Source organism: Myotis daubentonii, chromosome 18 (genome assembly GCF_963259705.1).
Source record: "Myotis daubentonii chromosome 18, mMyoDau2.1, whole genome shotgun sequence".
Taxonomy (NCBI): domain Eukaryota; kingdom Metazoa; phylum Chordata; class Mammalia; order Chiroptera; family Vespertilionidae; genus Myotis; species Myotis daubentonii.
The window spans coordinates 28,874,168-28,893,423 of record NC_081857.1 but is presented as its reverse complement, the minus strand read 5'-3'; the positions used below and the strand labels follow the sequence as shown (position 1 = coordinate 28,893,423).

At 38.2% G+C, this 19,256-nt stretch overlaps 1 protein-coding gene across 1 annotated transcript in view; it reads right to left on the bottom strand.

Moving 5' to 3' along the window:
• ASH1L (ASH1 like histone lysine methyltransferase) overlaps positions 1-19,256 on the bottom strand; it is a 120,854-nt gene that overhangs the window by 71,252 nt on the left and 30,346 nt on the right. The window contains 1 exon segment of the mRNA XM_059675176.1: positions 578-757. Within this exon segment, the coding sequence (XP_059531159.1) occupies positions 578-757 (180 nt within the window).

Below are 19,256 nucleotides of genomic sequence, written 5' to 3'. Positions count from 1 at the left end.
CCTTGCATGAATTTCGTGCATCGGGCCTCGTGTGTGTGTGTGTGTGTGTGTGTGTGTGTGTGTGTAAAATAAACATCAATCTGAAAACATAGGACACTACTGTATCAGTATAGTTAGTGCTTGTGTCCAATTAGCCTTATTTTTAAAATTAATAACAGCCCTAAATCACAAGAGTAGTGATGCTGGCAGTAACAATTAATTTTCTATCTAAGAAATTGTAAAGAAGGAAAAAGAAATTCATGCCAGTTTTGCTGTCACATCTCAAACTGAAAGTTATGGCCATGGGGGTGATAATTACTCAGTTAAAATGGAAAAGGAATTAAATTTGTGGGTGGAAGACATTAACAGAAAACATATGATTCAGTATTATCTGTGATTTTAGGCATCCAATGGGGTTCTTGGAACAGTTCCTCCATGGATAAGGGAGGACTACTCTATGTTTAGCTGGACACAAAGGAGTAAAAGGGGAAGACTATTATATTGTTTCAATGTACATTGTTACTGACTCCAGAGCAACTTTGTTTTAATACAATATTATATTATAAGTCAATATAAATTATAATTTTTATAAATATACAATATTATATTTTAAGTCTATTCACAAGTAACAGATGAGAAATTATCTTTAAAGTCTGGTTAAAGAAACAGCACTTGCCTGTTGAAGAAGTACTTTCAGATGAAGACCTCTTCCGGGTAGGGCTACAGTTCATACTCTCTGATGGTCGCTGGGAAGACTTATCTGAGGTTGTTTGGGAACCTGGAGAGACAGGAAAAGATAGAAACCATAGGAAAATTCAAGTATAAAAATGTTAAACCATATTTTGTTAGCAATGTAACATTTTAGTTGTTGCCACTGTCATTCCCTGTAATATGATTTTTGAGCTGACAGTAACAGGACAATAAGCAGAGGACAAACCACACTAGATGCTGCCAAAAGAATGTCACAGGTTTCATATACACAATTTCTTCTGTTAGATTAATAGAGGGAAAACTAGTTTTAGTGGAAGAATGAACTGAATAATTCAGTTTTTATGTATTACTACTTTGAAACATATAATTGAGATGTTTATTGATAAAAACCACTAACAATATCCTAATCAAATCTGTTCCTGATTATTAATTCCAATTCACCATATAAACTGACAAACAAAACTTACAATGCAACCTGATTGTTTCATTTACTAGAATCAGAGATAAAAATTAAAGAGTCAGACCTAAAATACACATATTCATCTAGAGGTAATTTTCATATTCTATGTTTTCCCACTTCAGCATATTCTAGAAGTGACTAATTTCTCCATGAAATAGAATAAACCCCCTTTAAAGCTGCACATAAAAGCTCATGAAGATAAAGAAACTCAATTTCCCTTCAAAACGTCTCAGTTTTTACCAAAACACCAGGTCAATGCAGCATAGTTTAACACTTCTCTTATTCAAGAGATAAGTCAGTCATTCAGGAAAGATTATTTTCCTGAATAAAATATACTTGTTCCTGATGGGATTCCTTATAACCTAAAAAGCTAGCTGTTGAGAATACATAAGGAATGTCAATTTCATGTTTGTCAAAAAACTAGTAGCGTTCTGCAATGTTCACTTTTAACTTGAAAGTTACAAATAAAAAGCCTTACATATAACTGAAGGCACAAAAGGTACAAGAAATCAAATAACTGAAGATGAGATTTTTAAGATCTGCCTCTAAATAAGAGTTAACTCCTTAATGAAGAAGGACAAACTCCTTAATGAAGAAGAAGGACAAGCTGAAGAACTGAATGCAGCTGTTTCTAATATCTCCGTTTTTCCAAGAGGAAAAGTTTATATCACATAATAGCTTCAATCTCTTTACTGTAAATACTCTTTTAGCAGACTCTTCTAGCATTGCTCAGGTAAGATATAAGACTATGCATTGCCATTCAAGATTAACAAGTTAGATTTCTGGAAAACTGATGTTGTGATAGGATAGCCTACTTCTGAAACACAGTGATGACTAAGGTAAGATCTAATCAAGAAGCAAGACTTTTTACTATTGAATCTTAAAAATAGATACAAAAGGATTTAAAAAACCCCTAGACTGTGGTTCAGATAAGATTTCCATCAAATAGCTAAATACAATAAAATACGTAAGAAGTAAAAGCCCAGGCATCAGTGAAGACATAACTTTAAGTATTCATACTGGAAAATTCATATACTGGACAGATATTTCCTACTCAGAGAGACAGCCAGACAGAAGACAACAGTGGCCAAGAAGTTTGAGACATCATTGAACTCTCTTTATCACTATTCTCTTAGATTAAGTGCTAAGGAAAGATGGGTTGGAGAGCACTCTCTATCAAGTCTTTCCTCTCAGTCACTAATATTATTGAATATAGTTTACATGCTTGTTACTATGCCAGACATTGTAGAGGTTGTGGAATAGATATAAAAACAGCGTAACAGTCTGTCCTCAAGGAGCTTATTTAGGGTCAAGTATGTCAGCAAATAATACATTTCAGGTGGCATTTGTGCCATGCATTCTTGAGCTCCATCTTCAGTTTTTAGGCTATTTGGTAATGTTTCCCAAATTCCTTGGTCATCTTCAAGAAATTCTTGATGAAGGCTTCAACTATACCTTTGCTCATCAGGATATCCTGAGAATCACCCTGCCTGGCCTCACCCACCTCAGGGTAAAAGAGGGTACAGGCACTTTCTTCAAAGCTCCTTCTTTTGGTGGCATCTGGAGCTGCAGAGGAGGCAGTGGGAGGTGGAATGGGGGTCAGATCCCCGGAGACCGTTATTGGCAGCATTGTACAGCAATTCCTGAGAAACTGAAACAATTGAGAAAGAGATGGCTTAGCTTACTTAGCTTCTGAGCCATTTTTCATTTCCTGAAAGTAATGGAGGCCAGCAGCCTATTCTTAGGATTTAATAGGAGATTAGAATAAAATCTCATTCAGGAAGGTTCTCAATTTTCATTTGTAAAAGTCTGTCTGAATTCCCTGTTCAACAGAGCAGAACTTTTCTTGACAATATTCCATATTTGAAGGGAATAAGTTGTATCCCTGAGACACCAATCTCTAGGACTTGGTAATCATCAGATCTAAGACCCTTATTTCATTTAAAAACATTGCTTAGCAGTAAGAGAATGAGGATACCTGAAAACAATATTAACTAATGATGTAACCAAGTTTAAGATTGGAAAACGATGATATAAACTTATGTGCAAGAGGTAGCAACCTAAAAAAGACGTTCAAAAGCATGTTAAAACTGGCCTAATCATATGAAATCTGCAAACATTATCTCCAAAACTACCAAAAGTATACTGGTTTGTAAGTGCCACTATGCAGTTGGGTGGCTGGGGACAGCAAGGTAATACCCAAAGAGAACAAGCATGTCTATTTCAAAAGAGACCAATATATCTTTTTCAAAACCTAAAACAGAAGGCAATGCAGAGTTGAGTGTAGTATAGTGTTAAGTACATGGAATGGAGTAAGGCATGGTGAGCTTGATTTTTGGCTCTGCTACAAATTAAACTATAAAATGCAGGCAAATAAATATACTTGAACGTTGGATTACTAAAGCACTCTCACATTATGTCCAATTAGAAACTGGAACTAATTTAAAATATTAAGCACTTCTTTTAAATATAAAGAGGTACTAGTAAAATGAGTACCTCCAATTAAGAATTACTAGTAATATAAGTACCTCCAAGGCTGGTAACAGCAAGGTTGGAAAAAGCTAATACGAAGTGAATCTTCTGATTCACTGATTCTTCACCATAGCTTCTCCAGGGTTGGGATTATGCCCTAGATTACATCAGTAAAACCAGATGTGAGGAATAATGAGTCACAACCTGACGGTGTCTGGCTTTCTATTCAGCTCTTGTACCAGGGGAGAAAGTAGTTTTCTGTTTTTCCTATTTGGCTCTTCGGTTCTTCTAAATCAGTTTATTTTTCAGGGGAGTTACTGCTTTGTTGCTATCTCCATCATGTGACAAATGTTTGTTCATGTCTCATACGTGGTCATTTTAGCTCTGCCTGGAGGGATATGTGAAGACTCTCCACTACTCACAGGATACGAAGTTTAAGAAGTTTCCAGTTCAAGAAAATCATATACTTCCTCAGATAATACACACAAAGAACTCATATAATTTTAATTTTAGATACTAGAGAGTTCCCATCATTTCTCATTTCAATATAGTGTAAAACCAAATAATTAAGTACTTTGTAAGAAAACAAAGAATATAAATGGGAATTCCTCAATTCACAAAACTATTAGGTAGAAACACTACTGTCTCATCATTAGACAACAGCTTCAGAAATAGGTTTAGAAATCTACACCCATAAATGAAGGAAGGAGAAAATATAGGTTAAGCACTAAATAAAATGGAAATTCAATACAAATGTAAGCTGACTACATTAAAATCATTTTTTCAGTTAGAAAAATAGAGACCTCATGTAAAAAAAAAAGCAGACTACTAGTAAGGAGGGAAACTGAACAAAGAGAATATTATCAATTGGGATAATAAAAAGGGAATTAAGAATTAAAAAAAATTTGGAAATGTGAATGAGCCCTGGAAGTTGTATTGATAGTAGGATTTTTGGATTTTATTTGGCCACTATTGGATGAGCTTTTAAAGATTAAGATAGGTTCTATGTCAAATTAGACAAAAAGGGGAAAGATGGTACTTTTATAGCAAAAAAAACCATAAGATGAAATCATGGATAAGAATGCCAGAAAGTTGAAAAAAACAAACAAAAAAGAACATAACTAGATTTTAAAGGGATAAGCATCTGGAAATCTTCGCATTATACACAACAATGAGTGGAAACCAAGATGATGTTCTGAAGTTTATCTGCCACAAGACATCTTAATTGATGTTTACACAGGAGGCACTGAAATCTACAAAAAAGGAATACTATATTTATAGATGCCTGGGTGTAAAGATAGAGTCAAATGGGCAAAGATATCTGCATAAATAGAGAAAATTTCCACTAATAGTAGTATCTGTGGGGATGGGGGGAAGGCATCACAAAGAAAACACTGGAATACAAAGATTCAAACTAATTCATTGAAGTATCCTAGACAACTAAACGAAGAATTTGCAAATGTAAATTAGCAAAAAAACCAACAGCAGCAAGTGAATGAAACCAGCAACAGTTGGATAAAACGTGTACTTCTTTAGTTTAAATCCATTAAAACTTTCATAACTTAATATAGCATAAATTTTGGTCATGCACTGTTGGGAGTTCAACACTAAAGATCCAAGTAACTATTCAATGCTTTGAATGAGCAACAGGTTCTTTGATGTTTCTAATGCTAGAAAGAAATATCTTTGGGTAAAACAGAGTAAGTATGCTAGATTTGGAAGTGTACTATGCAATAATCAGTTCAAAGAAAAACTGATTGTAAAATAACATTTAAAACAAATTTCTAATATTTAAATCATTTTTCAACAAAACGAAAATAGTTGCAAAATTTTAAGAAATTCCTTTTCCTTTATCATTTATAAGTCAAGGCTATTAGTAATGTTTATTAGACAATGACTGAATCAAAACTGGTTACAATAAAAATGGATACCATAGTAAAAGAATATGAATGCAAAATACCAAACTATTTGAAAATGTCTGATCAAAGTTTTTTGTTTCAAGTTCCGAATCCTTTGCTATGTTTCATAGTTCATAGTAGCCCTGGAAGGTTCTTTTGAATAAGGTGACTGATGAGAGAGAGATAAGAACTGGTTCCACAATAAAAAAGGCTGATTCCAATTGTGGGAAATACATTTACTGAAAGCAAAAATTTTACCTGACTCACTAATTAAATGTAAATTAAGAGAAAATGATTCAGAGCTTATGCTGGTGATTTTTAAGCTAAAAAGTCTGTTTTCTCCTAGTTTATTGCTTTTTCTTTTCTGTTTTTGGTTTTGTTTTTCTCCTTCTAATTGGGCTTTCCTCATAAGGCCCAAATCAGTTAACTGAAATGAAATTCTTCTGGAAATTCCCCAAACTGCACTAACCACTACAATTTTCTGATTTCATCTTCACATGTTCATACTTCACTTATGAATGTATCTTATACACCATGCTAGAGAAATTGTTATAAATCAGAAAATTCTGATCAATGCTTACATTCTTCAGTTAAAAAGAAAACAGAAATTGGTATACTTTGCTTCAACTATTATGCTTTTACAGTGTTTATACTTTTTCTGAACAAAAAAAATTTACCACTAATTTATTCTTGGAGGACAAAATAGTTATCAACACCTATAATAATTTCCCTCTCTATCTGTTTTTTTCTATAATTTGTAATCTGTCAAAGCAAAAATACTACATGATAGTGCTCACCCCATTTTTGAAATCAGGTTACAGGTTCTGACATATGCAGCCAGCCATGAGTTGAAAATGTTAAAAATCAGGAATGGAATCTGCCACTACAGGTTACAAATTCTTTCTCACTGGGTCTAGTTCATGTCTATTTCATGTCTACCTAATACAGATACTTAATGAAATAGAATTATCAGGATTGGTTGAAACCAGAAACCTGGGCCCACTTAAAGTGTATACTATCAGCAAGCTGATTTTAGACTGTTAGTAGCTAGTATAAAAGACTATGTAACTTAAGAAAAACGCTAACCACCACACACATATCATTTATGATTAGACCTGCTATTCTTTTAAGGTTTTATGAGATTTAATTTGTTTAGACCCAAATCAGTCTGAGCCCCTATCTATTATAAAAAAAGAGGAAAGGTTCAATACCTTGCTCCAGGCTACATATGGACTATCATTCCTATGTCACTAATCTGATTTCATTTACTTTTCCTCAAATTTACATCACCATAACTTATCAATTATGTCTGTTTTATTGGAACACTTATAAAGTGATCCCCCCGGTAAGTAGTACCCACCTGACACCACACAAGGTTATTATTGACTATGTTGTCTGTGCTGCACTTTATATCGCCATGGTCATTTTGTAACTACCAATTTGTACTTCTTACTTCCTTCACCTTTTCACCCCAGCCCCCCTGACTTACCAAATGACAACCATCAATTTGTTCTGTTTCTGAATTCGTTCTCTGTATCTGTATTGTTCATTTTTTGATTCCACATATAAGAGAAATCATAAGGTATTTGCCTTTCTGTCTGACTTATTTCACTTACCATAATACCCCATAAATCCATCCATGTTGTTGTAAATAGTAAGATTTCATTCTTTTGTTTTTTAAATATATTTTTATTGATTTTTTTTTTTTTTTTTTTTTTTTTACAGAGAGGAAGGGAAAGGGATAGAGAGTTAGAAACATTGATGAGAGAGAAACATCAATCAGCTGCCTCCTGCACACACCCTACTGGAGATGTGCCCGCAACCAAGGTACGTGCCCTTGACCGGAATAGAACCTGAGACCTTTCAGTCTGCAGGCCGACGCTCTATCCACTGTCAGGATTTCATTCTTTTTTTTATGGCCAATTAATATTCCATTGCATATATGTATGTACCACATCTTTATTCAGTCATCTATGAATATATGCTTAGGTTACTTACATATCTTGGTTATTACATATGCAAATGTCCTTTTTTGTCTCTTATTACAGCCTTTGTTTTAAAGTCTATTTTGGGGCCCTAGCTGGTTTGCCTCAGTGGATAGAACTTTCGCCTGTGGACTGAAGGATCCCAGGTTCGATTCTGGTCAAGGGCACATGCCTGGGTTGCGGGCTCAATCCCCAGTGGGGGTGCATGCAGGAGGCAGCTGATGATTCTCATCATTGACATTTCTCTCTCTGTCCCCCTTCCTCTCTTAATTCAATGAAAATATATCAAATTAAAGTCTATTTTGGGCACTCCCGCTCACCTATACCTCTCCCTTCTTCTCTGATGAGTTACCTTTGCTTTGCTTTTTCTTTCCCTTTCCTAAGCTCCAAGAACCCTTCTTCTACCTCCGTAGCTTTGTTTTTGAGTTTATATAGCACCCTTGTTTCACTTCTACTACCTTTCAATGAACTTTCTCTTATAATTGGGGGGGGGGGGTCTGTTTTGTCTGTAATAAGTATTGCTACCCCCCCTTTTTTCCATTTTCATGAAATATCTTGTTCCATCCCTTTGCTTTTAGTGTGTGTATGCATGTCCTTTGATCTGAAGTATCTTGTAATACTAGTTAATACTAACTCCTTTAGCTTTTTCTTGTCTGAGAAGCTCTTCATCTCCCCTTGGATTCTAAATAATAGCCTTTCAGGGTAGAATCTTGGTTATAGATCCTTGCTTTATCACTTAGAATATTTCAAATACCTTCTGGTCTGCAAAGTTCCTGTTGAGCAATCAGATGACAGTCATATTGGAGCTTTCTTGTATATAACTCACTACTTTTCTCATGCTTCGTTTAAGATTCTCTTGTTGGCATGATTGATGTTGGTTTGGGCCTCTTTGGTTTTATCCTGTTTGGGTCTCTTTGTACTTCCTGGACTTGTATATCTACTTCTTTCACCAGGTTAGGAAAGTTTTCAGCCATTATTGCTTCAAATATATTCCCCATTGCTTGTCCACTCGTTCTCCTTCTGATACTACTGTGATGTGAATATTGTCCACAGTTCACTTATACTATCCTCATGAAAAACTTTTTATCCTTTTTGCTGTTCTGATTGGGTATTTTTTGTTACCTTGTACTCCAAACTGCTGATTTCTCTGCTTATTGTAATCTGCTGATTCCATCTGATTCCATCTAATGTATTCTTAATTTTAGTTACTGTATTCTTCATTTCTGAATGGTTCTTTCTTATAGTTTCTATCACTGTGTAAGTTCTGAGTAAGTTCTCACTGAGTTCATCTTTTCTTCCCCTAAATTCACGGAGCATCTTTATAAAAATATACCAGATACAGAGTTCAAAATTTTTGAACTCTGTATCTGGTATATTACTTGCCTCCATTTTTATTTAGTTCTGTTTCTGTAGTTTTGTCATGTTCTTTTGTTTGTTTCCTCATTTTGGCTGCTTCCCTGTGTTTGTTTCTATGTACTAGGTAGATCTGTTATGTCACTGAGTCTTTGCAGGGTGGCCAAATATAGTAGGTGTCTTATGGGGCCCAGTGGCAGATATTCCCAGGTCACCTGAGCTGAGTGGTCCAATGGTGTCACTTGTGTGAGTTTTGTCTGCCCTCCTGCTGTAGTTGGGCCTTAACTGCTGCTGGCACTTCAGGCTGACGGGCTGAGGACTATACAGGACTACAATGAGCTGTTTTTCAGGGGCTGACCCCAGAGTAGAATTTGCTTTAGTGGGGCTCTGGTGCCTGCAGAGTCCACCCTTTGTGTGTGTCATTTGTGGATCTATTTGAATGGTGCTCTGGTGTGTGAAGCTGGCTACCAGGTGTGTTGATCCTGGACCTCTTGGGAGGAGTTCTGGTACAGCTCCAGGCCTGTGTCTGACCTGGGCCACCTGGTAGGAGCTACAAAGTGATCAGTGTTTGGTAGTTGACTGTGCTAGGTGTGGAGGCATCTTGAAAAGACTGGGTGCCACTATTGCCAGGGGTCACTTAGCAAGAGGTACAGTATAGGGCACCACCAGTCAGCTACAGTTTGTTTGGGGTTTGCAAATCTTTGATTTTAAGAAAGTACATAGTGTGAGCAATGGCTGGGTGCTTGTGAGAAATGGTTGCTGAAAGCCTTAGCCAGTAAAAAGAGTGTCAGCCTACAGACGGAAGGGTCCCAGGTTTGATTCCAGTCAAGGGCACGAACCTCGTTTGCAGGGTCTTCCCCTGCCTAGGCCAATCGATGTGTTTCTCTCACATCAATATTTCTGTCTTTCCCTCTCTCTTCCATTTTCTCTAAAAATCAATGGAAAAATATCCCCAGGTTAGGATTTAAAATAAAAAAGAAATAGTTGCTGGAAAAGGTTCAGGTTAGGGCAAGACTCAGGGAATCACCAGAGTAGGAGGAGTGGTGTTGACCAAGTGGATGAACTCAGATATGGCACCTGCCTGCACCTGCCGGCTGTGTGGGAGAGCACAACAAAGAAACAATGGTGCCTGCCAGAACTTCTTTCTGGGAGAGAGCTGCCCCTCCACCCCTTACCCTGAAGCCAGACAATTCAGTTCCTCCCTGCATGCCCCTGGAGCTTTTCCTGCAGGCAGGTGCAATATCTAAGTCACCTAGTCTTCAGATGATTCTATAATTTAGTTGCAAATTTGATATAGCCACAGAAGGAGGCAAGCATAGTGTTTACTCTCCATCTTGACTGAAAGTCCTTGATAGTCCACTCTTTAAAAAAAAGCTAAATTGGTTTTAAAATAATTTCAAATTTGCAGGAAACTTGCAAAGACAGTACAGGGTAAGAATTCTCTTCCTTTACCCAGTTCCCCCTAATTTTAACATCTTACACAATTTTAGCACAATTGTCAAAACTATGAAATTAACATTGAGACAATTTTTCGACTTATTTCCTTTTCCTGTTACAGGGTCCAATTTAGGATACCATACCGTATTTAGTTGTCATGCTTCCTTAATCTCCTCTAATCTGTGACAATTCCTTAATCTTTTTTTTTTTTTTTTTACAGGTCCTTGGTACTTTTAAAGAGTACTGGTCAGGTATTTTGTATAATGTCCTTTTAAAAATATGTTTTCTTATGATTAGACTGGTGTTATGGGTTTTTGGAAAGAATTTCCAATCATATTATAACAAAGGATACATATTGCCATGATGATTTATTATTGATGAAGTTAACCTTGTATTTGGCTAAGGTGCTGTGTGCTAGGCTTCTTTACTATAAAATTACTATTTTTTTTCCTTTCCATACTCTGTTCTTTGGAACTAGGTCACTAAATTCAGTCCATAATCAACAAGTTCCTCCATTTATCTAATCAATCGTTTTCATTTATTGATATTGGCATGGACTCATGGATATTTACATTATTCTTTAGGCTATAATCCAATACTCTTATTATTTATTTTGTTGTTTAAATTGTTCCAGCTGTGGCCCTTGAGCTCTGTTCTAGGATAACAATGTCCCAAAATAACTGACAATTTTGTAATACACGGTATAGTAAGTAGCCTTTTGGACATTTTAACAGGATACCAATTAATGTATAATGAATATATCTTCAAGTCATGTATGGAAAATATATCAACTGAAGACCAAGGTCAATTAAAATTAGCATGATGTTTAGTTATGCTTTTTATTTAACCCTTTTCGGTCCAACACGGAGGCTGAGGACTATAAAGGACTACAATGAGCTGTTTTTCAGGGGCTGACCAGGCACTAGGAGCAGGTCCAAAGTCGAGGCTGAGGTCCGCAAACAGGTTCAACATTCAATCCTGTCAATTAATTTGGACCAGACTGTTTGAATTCCAAAAATAAAATTGGACTGCAAAGGGTTAAGAAGAAAAACTATGTGACACTGAAATAATCACAGATTGAGAAAATGCAATTATTTCCCTGACACTACAAGGAAAGAATAAATAATAAACCAGACAAAATTGCTACAAAATTTAAAGCTGTAAGAATTTTAATTGTCTGCATTTCCTCATTTTCCTTTCATTCCTTAACCCGCAAAAATCTAGTATTTGACACTATGGAAATGGCTCTTAAGATCACAAAAGGTAATCTGCCAAAGCAAACTATCTACTTTTAGTCATTATCTAACAGATGTCTGTAGCACCTGGCACTCTTGACTACAAGTTCCCTTAGGAAACCCAGTATATTCACCCTAAATATCATTGTTCCTCCTGACTTCAACAATCACATCTAAAACTTGTAGTTTCAGGTTTCTCTTTTGAGCAACAGATCCTTTTATCTCACTAAATAGCATAAACCCACATCCTTTTTCTATCTCCAACCTTCTCCTTTTGCACACCTCCTACCTGTTTTTCACTTCACATCACCAACTGCCCAAGAAGGGTATCTTGAAGACATTCTAAAATCTTTCCCCCTTCCCTTCCTTGTGTAAATTTACTTCTGAATATGTCTTCACTATCCCTAAGTTAAAGCCCCTATACTATTTGGGTGGGAAAATGTCCAAATTGGTCTACCTGATCTTTCTCTAATTAATCTATCATACCATGATCAATATAAACTCAGACAAATCATTCTTCTACTTTAAAAATATAAATTCCCATTGACTACAGGGTAAATGCCAAACTCTTTGGTATCTTATATAAACAAGAGGCTATACCTATCTTTCCAGCCTCATATCCTGGGTCCCAGATCAGACTATTTACAGTTATCTAAACACAGTATCAGATCCAGAGAAGCTTATTTGTAAGATGTAGTCTTCACCCTCCGGTCTTTGCATACTTAAAACATTTTCCTAGTTCATTTTAAGTAAGCCCCTCTCTTTTGTGCTCCCCAAAACATGTTGTGAATATCTCAACTTTAACAGCTATCAAGTTATTTGTGTACATGTCTGTTTTCTGCTAAACTATAAATTCCTTGGGAGTGGAAATTATATCTCATTCATGTTTGTATTCCTTGCACCTGGCAAAAAACAGATACAGAATATCTGCTGAAGGGACAGCTACTATCAAAATAGTTAAGATTAAAAAATCAAATACATAAAGCTTTGCCTAAACAAAATAAGTTCTTACTTTTAAAGTGATTTAATTATAAGATACCTCATGACTTATTTAGTACTTTTATTTTCCTTAACTAAAAATATTTTTTCTCAACTGGTTTTAAGTGGGTAGGTAAACCAATTTTCATGTGTACCTGAAATAAAATTCCTATTAGAAAACAAGCTCCACTTCTATCCACTTATCAACAGTAATTGAGGAGAGATTCCAAGATACAATCCAATTAACAGAAGAATGTAAACTTGTGATCTATATACATAAAAGTCTAAGTGACCATCCAACCATTTGACCAGTAGCTATTATGCACACTGACCACCAGGGGGAAGATGCTCAACCAACAGGCATTGAAACATGGAACAGACTGATGAATCTCAGAGGGAAGGGGGGCAGGGGCAGGGCAGGAAGAGATTAACCAAAGATCATATATGCATAATAGAGGCCTGGTGCACAGATTCATGCGCCCGGGGGGGGGGGGGGGGAGGAGGGGTCCCTTGGCCTGGCCTGTGGAGATCAGGCCGAAACCGGCAGTCCAACATCCCCAAAGGGTCCCAGATTGCGAGATGGCGCAGGCCAGGACGAGGGACACACCAGAGCACGAATCTGTGCACCGGGCCTCTAGTATAATAAATAATACAGGAGTGGGCTACTGTAGGTTTACAGTTGTTTGTATGGAAAGTAATATAATTAATAATACTGTTAATTAATAATTAAAATAAACTGTTTCACAGCCTAAGTGCCCATGAGGAGATGAGTGGATTAAAAAACTGTGGTTGCTGAAACCGGTTTGGCTCAGTGGATAGAGCATCGGCCTGCGGACTGAAGGGTCCCAGGTTCGATTCCGGTCAAGGGCATGTACCTGGGTTGTGGGCACATCCCCAGTGGGGGGGTGTGCAGGAGGCAGCTGATCGATGTTTCTCTCTCATCGATGTTTCTAACTCTCTATCTCTCTCCATTCTTCTCTGTAAAAAATCAATAAAATATATTTTAAAAAAAAACAAAAAAAAAAACTGTGGTACATGTGCACAATGGAATACTATTCTGCGATAAAAGAGAAGGAGTTCTTACCATTTGCAACAGCATGGATGGAACTGGAGAGCATTATGCTAAGTGAAATAAGCCAGCCAGAGAAAGATAAATACCACATGATCTCACTCATTTGTGGAATATAGTGAACAACATAGGCTGATGAAAAGGGATAGATCCAGAGACAGAGAAGCAGTGATAAGACTGTCAAACCTCAGAGGGAAAAAGTAGGGGAGGGTGGAGGTAAAGGGGAGAGATCAACCAAAAGACCTGTATGCATACATATAAGCCCAACCAATGGACACAGACAACAGGGGGGCGAGGGCATGAGGGGGGGGGGTTTAATGGGGAGAATGAGGTCACATATGTAATACCTTAATCAATAAAGAAATTAAAGATTGAAAAAAAATAAAATAGACTAAAATGAAAAAAAATAAAATAAAAATAAACTGTTTGAGTTACTCCTAAGTGTAAACCTACTTTCTGTCCACCCTTGTATATCTGTTCTTTGCCTCTGATTCCTGGCGTAGTTTCAAAAACCCTTGGAATTCTCTGAGTATAGGAGTGTGCAATATGCCAAAGAGGTCATTTAAGATGGAACCTGAGAGAAGCTTAGGATGGGGCTTGGCTATTAGGAAGACCAACCACATGATTAAAGGGTTGAAACTTTGGGCCAGCCCAATGCAAAGTGGATGAAGGAGAGCTAGAGATTGAGTTCAAGTACATGGCCAATGATTTACTCATTCATGCCTATATAACGAAAGCCCAATCAAAACTACAGACACAGAGACCTAGTGGAGCTTTTTGGTTTGTGAATACAATAATGTGCTGGGAGGGCAACACACTCACAGAGAGGGAATGGAAGCTCTGTACCCCCTGTTCGGCCCAGACAACGCCCCATGATTCTCTTCAATTCCTAATCTGTATCTTTTAACATAAAACTGTAATCATAAATAAGTGGTTTCAGTAAGTTCTGTGAGTAATTCTACCAAATTAGCAAACCTGAAGGATTGTGGGAAGCCCCAAATTTGTAGCAGGCTAGGCAGAAGCGTGGGAGAATTGGGGACAATGAAATTTTCAGCTAGCATCTTAAATGGAGGCAGTCATCCTTAGAACTTTGCTCTTAACTTGTGGGGTCTTCCCTAACTGCAGGTATCAGAAGTGAAATATCTCAGCCAGTGTGGCTCAGTGGTTGAGCGTCAACCCATCAACCAGGTCACTGGTTCGATTCCGAGTTAGGGCACATGCCTGGATTGTGGGCTTGATCCCCAGTAGGGAGCGTGCAGGAGGCAGCTAATCAATGATTCTCTCTCATCATTGATGTTTCAAATCTCCCTTTTCCTCTCTTGTACTCTCTCTGAAATCAATAAAAACACATTAAAAACATTTTTTTAAAGAAAAAAATGAAATGAATTGTGTAGGACAACCAGTTGGTGACAGAGAACTGGTGTCAGAGCAGCGACTTCAGAGAGGTCTCAATGTTTTTGTATGTTATTTTTTTAAAGGAGAGGGGAAAAAGGGACATGTTCTTGTTCTTAAAGTAGATATTTTTGCATCACATAAATTTCCCTGCTGTTTCATTCCTTGAGGACCCTGAAAATCAAGCTCACATTCACCCTCACCCTGTGGGTTATGACCATCGGAAAACACATATAGCATATCTGATATTTACATTACGATTCATAACAGTAGCAAAATTACAGTTATGAAGTAGCAACAAAAATAATTTTATGGTTGGGGATCACCACAACATGAGGAACTGTATTAAAGGGTCATGGCATTAGGAAGGTTGAGACCACTAAGTCCTTTATATGGCCTCTTAGATGCCTTTAATGTCCATGTAGATGATAGTTAACCACCTAACCTTGACATCTCACTTCACCTTCACCTAAATTTCTTCAACTCTTCTAAACTCCTTCTAACAACTTTTAATTAAGTAATTAATTTTTTAAAATATATTTTATTGATTTCTTAAAGAGAGGAAGGGAGGATAGAGAGTTAGAAACATCGATGAGCGAGAAACATCGATCAGCTGCCTCCGGCACACCCCCTACTGGGGATGTGCCCGCAACCAAGGTACATGCCCTTGACCAGACTCGAACCTGAAACCTTTCTGTCCACAGGCCGACGCTCAATCCACCGAGCCAAACCGGTCAGGGCTTCTCACAACTTTTTAAAATAATATGTATTTTTTAAATATATCTTTTTAAATATATGTAGTAGAGGCCCAGTGCACGAAATTCGTGCACTGAAGGGGGGGGGGGGGCGGGGAGGGTCCCCTCAGCCCAGCCTGCATCCTCTCACAGTCCAGGAGCCCTCAAGGGATGTCCAATTGCTGCGGAGGCGGGAGAGGCTACCGCCACCACCGTTGCGCTCCCCAGCCGTGAACCCGGCTCAGGGCTTCTGGTTGAACAGTACTGACCACCAGGGGGCAGCTCCTGCATTGAGCGTCTGCCCCCTGGGGGTCAGTGCACGTCGTAGCAACTGGTCATTCCACCTTTTTTTTTTTTTTTTTAAAATATATATTTTATTGATTTTTTTACAGAGAGAAAGAGAGAGGGATAGAGAGTTAGAAACATCGATGAGAGAGAAACATCGATCAGCTGCCTCCTGCACACTCCCTACTGGGGACGTGCCCGGAACCAAGGTACATGCCCTTGACCGGAATCGAACCTGGGACCCTTGAGTCCGCAGGCCGACGCTCTATCCACCGAGCCAAACCGGTTAGGGCGGTCATTCCACCTTTTGTTCAATTTGCATATTAGCCTTTTATTATATAGGATTTTTATTGATTTCAGAGAGTAAGAGAGAGAGAGAAATATCAATGATGAGAGAGAATCATTGATCAGCTGCCTCCTACACGCTCCCTACTGGGGATCGAGCCCACAACCCGGGCATGTGCCCTTCACTAGAACTGAACTGGGGACCCTTCAGTCCACAGGCCAACACTCTATCCATTGAGCCAAACCAGCTAGGGCTAAATACATTTTTATTGATTTCAGAGAGGAATGGAGAGGGAGAGAGAGAAACATCAATGATGAGAATCAATGATTGGCTGCCTCTTGCACGCCCTACTGGGGGATCAAGCCCACAACCCGGGCATGTGCCCTTGACCGGAATCGAACCAGGGACCGTTCAGTCCCCAGGCCAATGCTCTATCCATTGAGCAAAACCAGCTAGGGCCTTCTCACAACTTTTAAATTAGGGGGTTTAAATGCAAATGCTCATTGATGCCAGATACACTACTTAAATAGCTGAATTGGGCCATATATAACACACAATAGGAAACTGATGGACTGAGGCAAACTGAAGAATGCATACCCCAATTAAAGTGGGATGGTGATGGCTGCCACTATGAGACCCAACCATTAATGTCATCCAGAAAACGTGGATTGCTGTCAGATGCTCTGATTTTTTTTTTCTTAAGAGAAGCAGAATCTTTAAGTTTTATGTGAAATCTCCAGATTTTCAAATTTCAGCAATTTTTAAAAAACTGTAGGGAGCCCTGGACAGTGTGGCTTACTTGGTTGAGCATTGCCCTGTACACCAAAAAGTCACCAGTTAAATTTCCAGTCAGGGCACATACCTGGGTTGTAGGTTTCGATTCCCGGTCGGGTGGGTATTGGAGGAAAAAGATCAATGTCTCTCTCTCACATCAATGTTTCTCTCTCTAATTCTCTACCTCTTCCTTCCTCTCTCTCAAAAATCCTATATAATAAAAGGCTAATATGCAAATCGACCAAACAGCAGAATGACCAGTTGCTATGATGTGAACTGACCACCAGGGGGCAGATGCTCAACCCAGGAGCTGTGCCCTGGTGGTCAGTGTGCTCCCACGGGGGAGTGCCACTCAGCCAGAAGCCCCGAGCCAAGCTCACGGCCAGGGAACGCAGCGGCGGTGGCGGGAGCCTCTCCTGCCTCCACGGCAGCACTAACGATGTCCATGGAAGGGGGGTGGGGAGCGGGCCTAAGCTGTCAGTTGTACATCCTCCGAGGGTTCCTGGACTGCGAGAGGGCACAGGTGAGGCTGAGGGACTCCCCACCCTAAGTGCAAGAATTTTGTGCACCAGGCCTCTAGTCAATTATAAAAAACATATTTAAAAACTGAAGAGGTCAAAACCAAAGGCTGGTGGTTGTTAACCACTATTTTAACCAGTATTTTAAATATTGCAGTTTCTCAGAGCTGACCAAGGCACTCCTCTTTTCTTGCTCTACATTCTCTCTGTAGGGAAATATTATCACTCTTATGATGACTGATCAATAAATACATAATTCATAATTGCTCATATAAAATTGTTAAAGAAAAGAATACCAGGATAACATGGAAGTTGTGTGAATTCATAAATGGTTTTTCAAAGCACATTAATGTTTTTGAAGCGCCAAGTTAGCAATTGAACAGAGTACATTAACAAAAAATAAATGCAGCAAACCATGGAGCAATGCAGCTTTGTTCAGAATGGCCATTCATCCCACATTCATCCTTATGGCTCCAACTGGTCACAGACTTACCTACAAGTGCGTATTGTGTGGTTTCCCCCAATCTTCACACAAAAGAAACAAAGACAATAAACCAGAACTAGCTATATCTGGCATCACTTCATTTATCTGCCAATGTTACACTTTTGTGTCTACAACTGAGCAACTTCAGACCTTCTTTATAACCCCTTCTATCAAGCTACCTTCTTATTTTCCTAAAATTTTAAGTCCCTTGTTTACTATAGTATTTTTTTATTTATTAAACAATTTAACGTATCTTTTAAATTACAGCTAGAACTTTTTAGAATTATGTTTCTTTGGTGCTCTGGTTACAAAGTTGCATAGATTTTGAGAATCTGTTCCCAACTCTATCTTTCTCAGAAGCCTTTTCATTTTTAGTGAATGATTTTGCCAAACAAGTTTTAAAACTCACAGTGAAATGCCCATATCTCCAGCTCAAACATCTGTATTGAGCTCCAGAACAAGATATCCAACTGCCTGCTCAACACTTCCACTTGAATGTTCTGGAGGCATCTCAAAGTTTTCATATATATATATATAAAATACAAACGTGTGCTCTCCCTAAATCTGTTCTTCCTGTCTTCTCTATAGTATTAGGGCAAAGCATCACAACCTCTCAAACGTTCACACAGATGTCTGCCACCACCCTCATCTAAGTAACACTATCTCATCTAGACTACTGCAAGTGCCTACTGGTTTTCCTGTAAGTATTTTTGTCCTCTACACTTTAATGTTCACACATGAGCCAGAACGTTTTTTAAAAATGCTTATCTAAAACCAATACTCCTCTGTCTTTTGCTGTTAGTATAAAATCAAAAATCTTTAACATATGGTCTGGCTTCTTTCTTTTTTAAAAAAAATGTATTTTTATTATTGATTTCAGAGAGAGGAAGGAAGAGAGAGAGAAAAACATCAATGATGAATCATTGATCGGCTGCCTCCTGCATGCCCCCCACAGGGGATCAAGCCCACAACCCAGGCATGTGCCCTTGACCAGAATTGAACCTGGAACCCTTCAGTCTGGAGGCCAACGCTCTATCCACTGAGCAACACCAGCTAGGGCTGGCTTCTTTCTTTCACCACAACTCTCACCATCTTGTCTTGTAGTCCCTCTTCTACCACAATTAACCTTCCCCATTATTTTTTAATATCTAAGTTCCTTTCCAGTTCAGGATTTGTAAGTAGCTCTTCACTCCTCAGCTTGAGAAG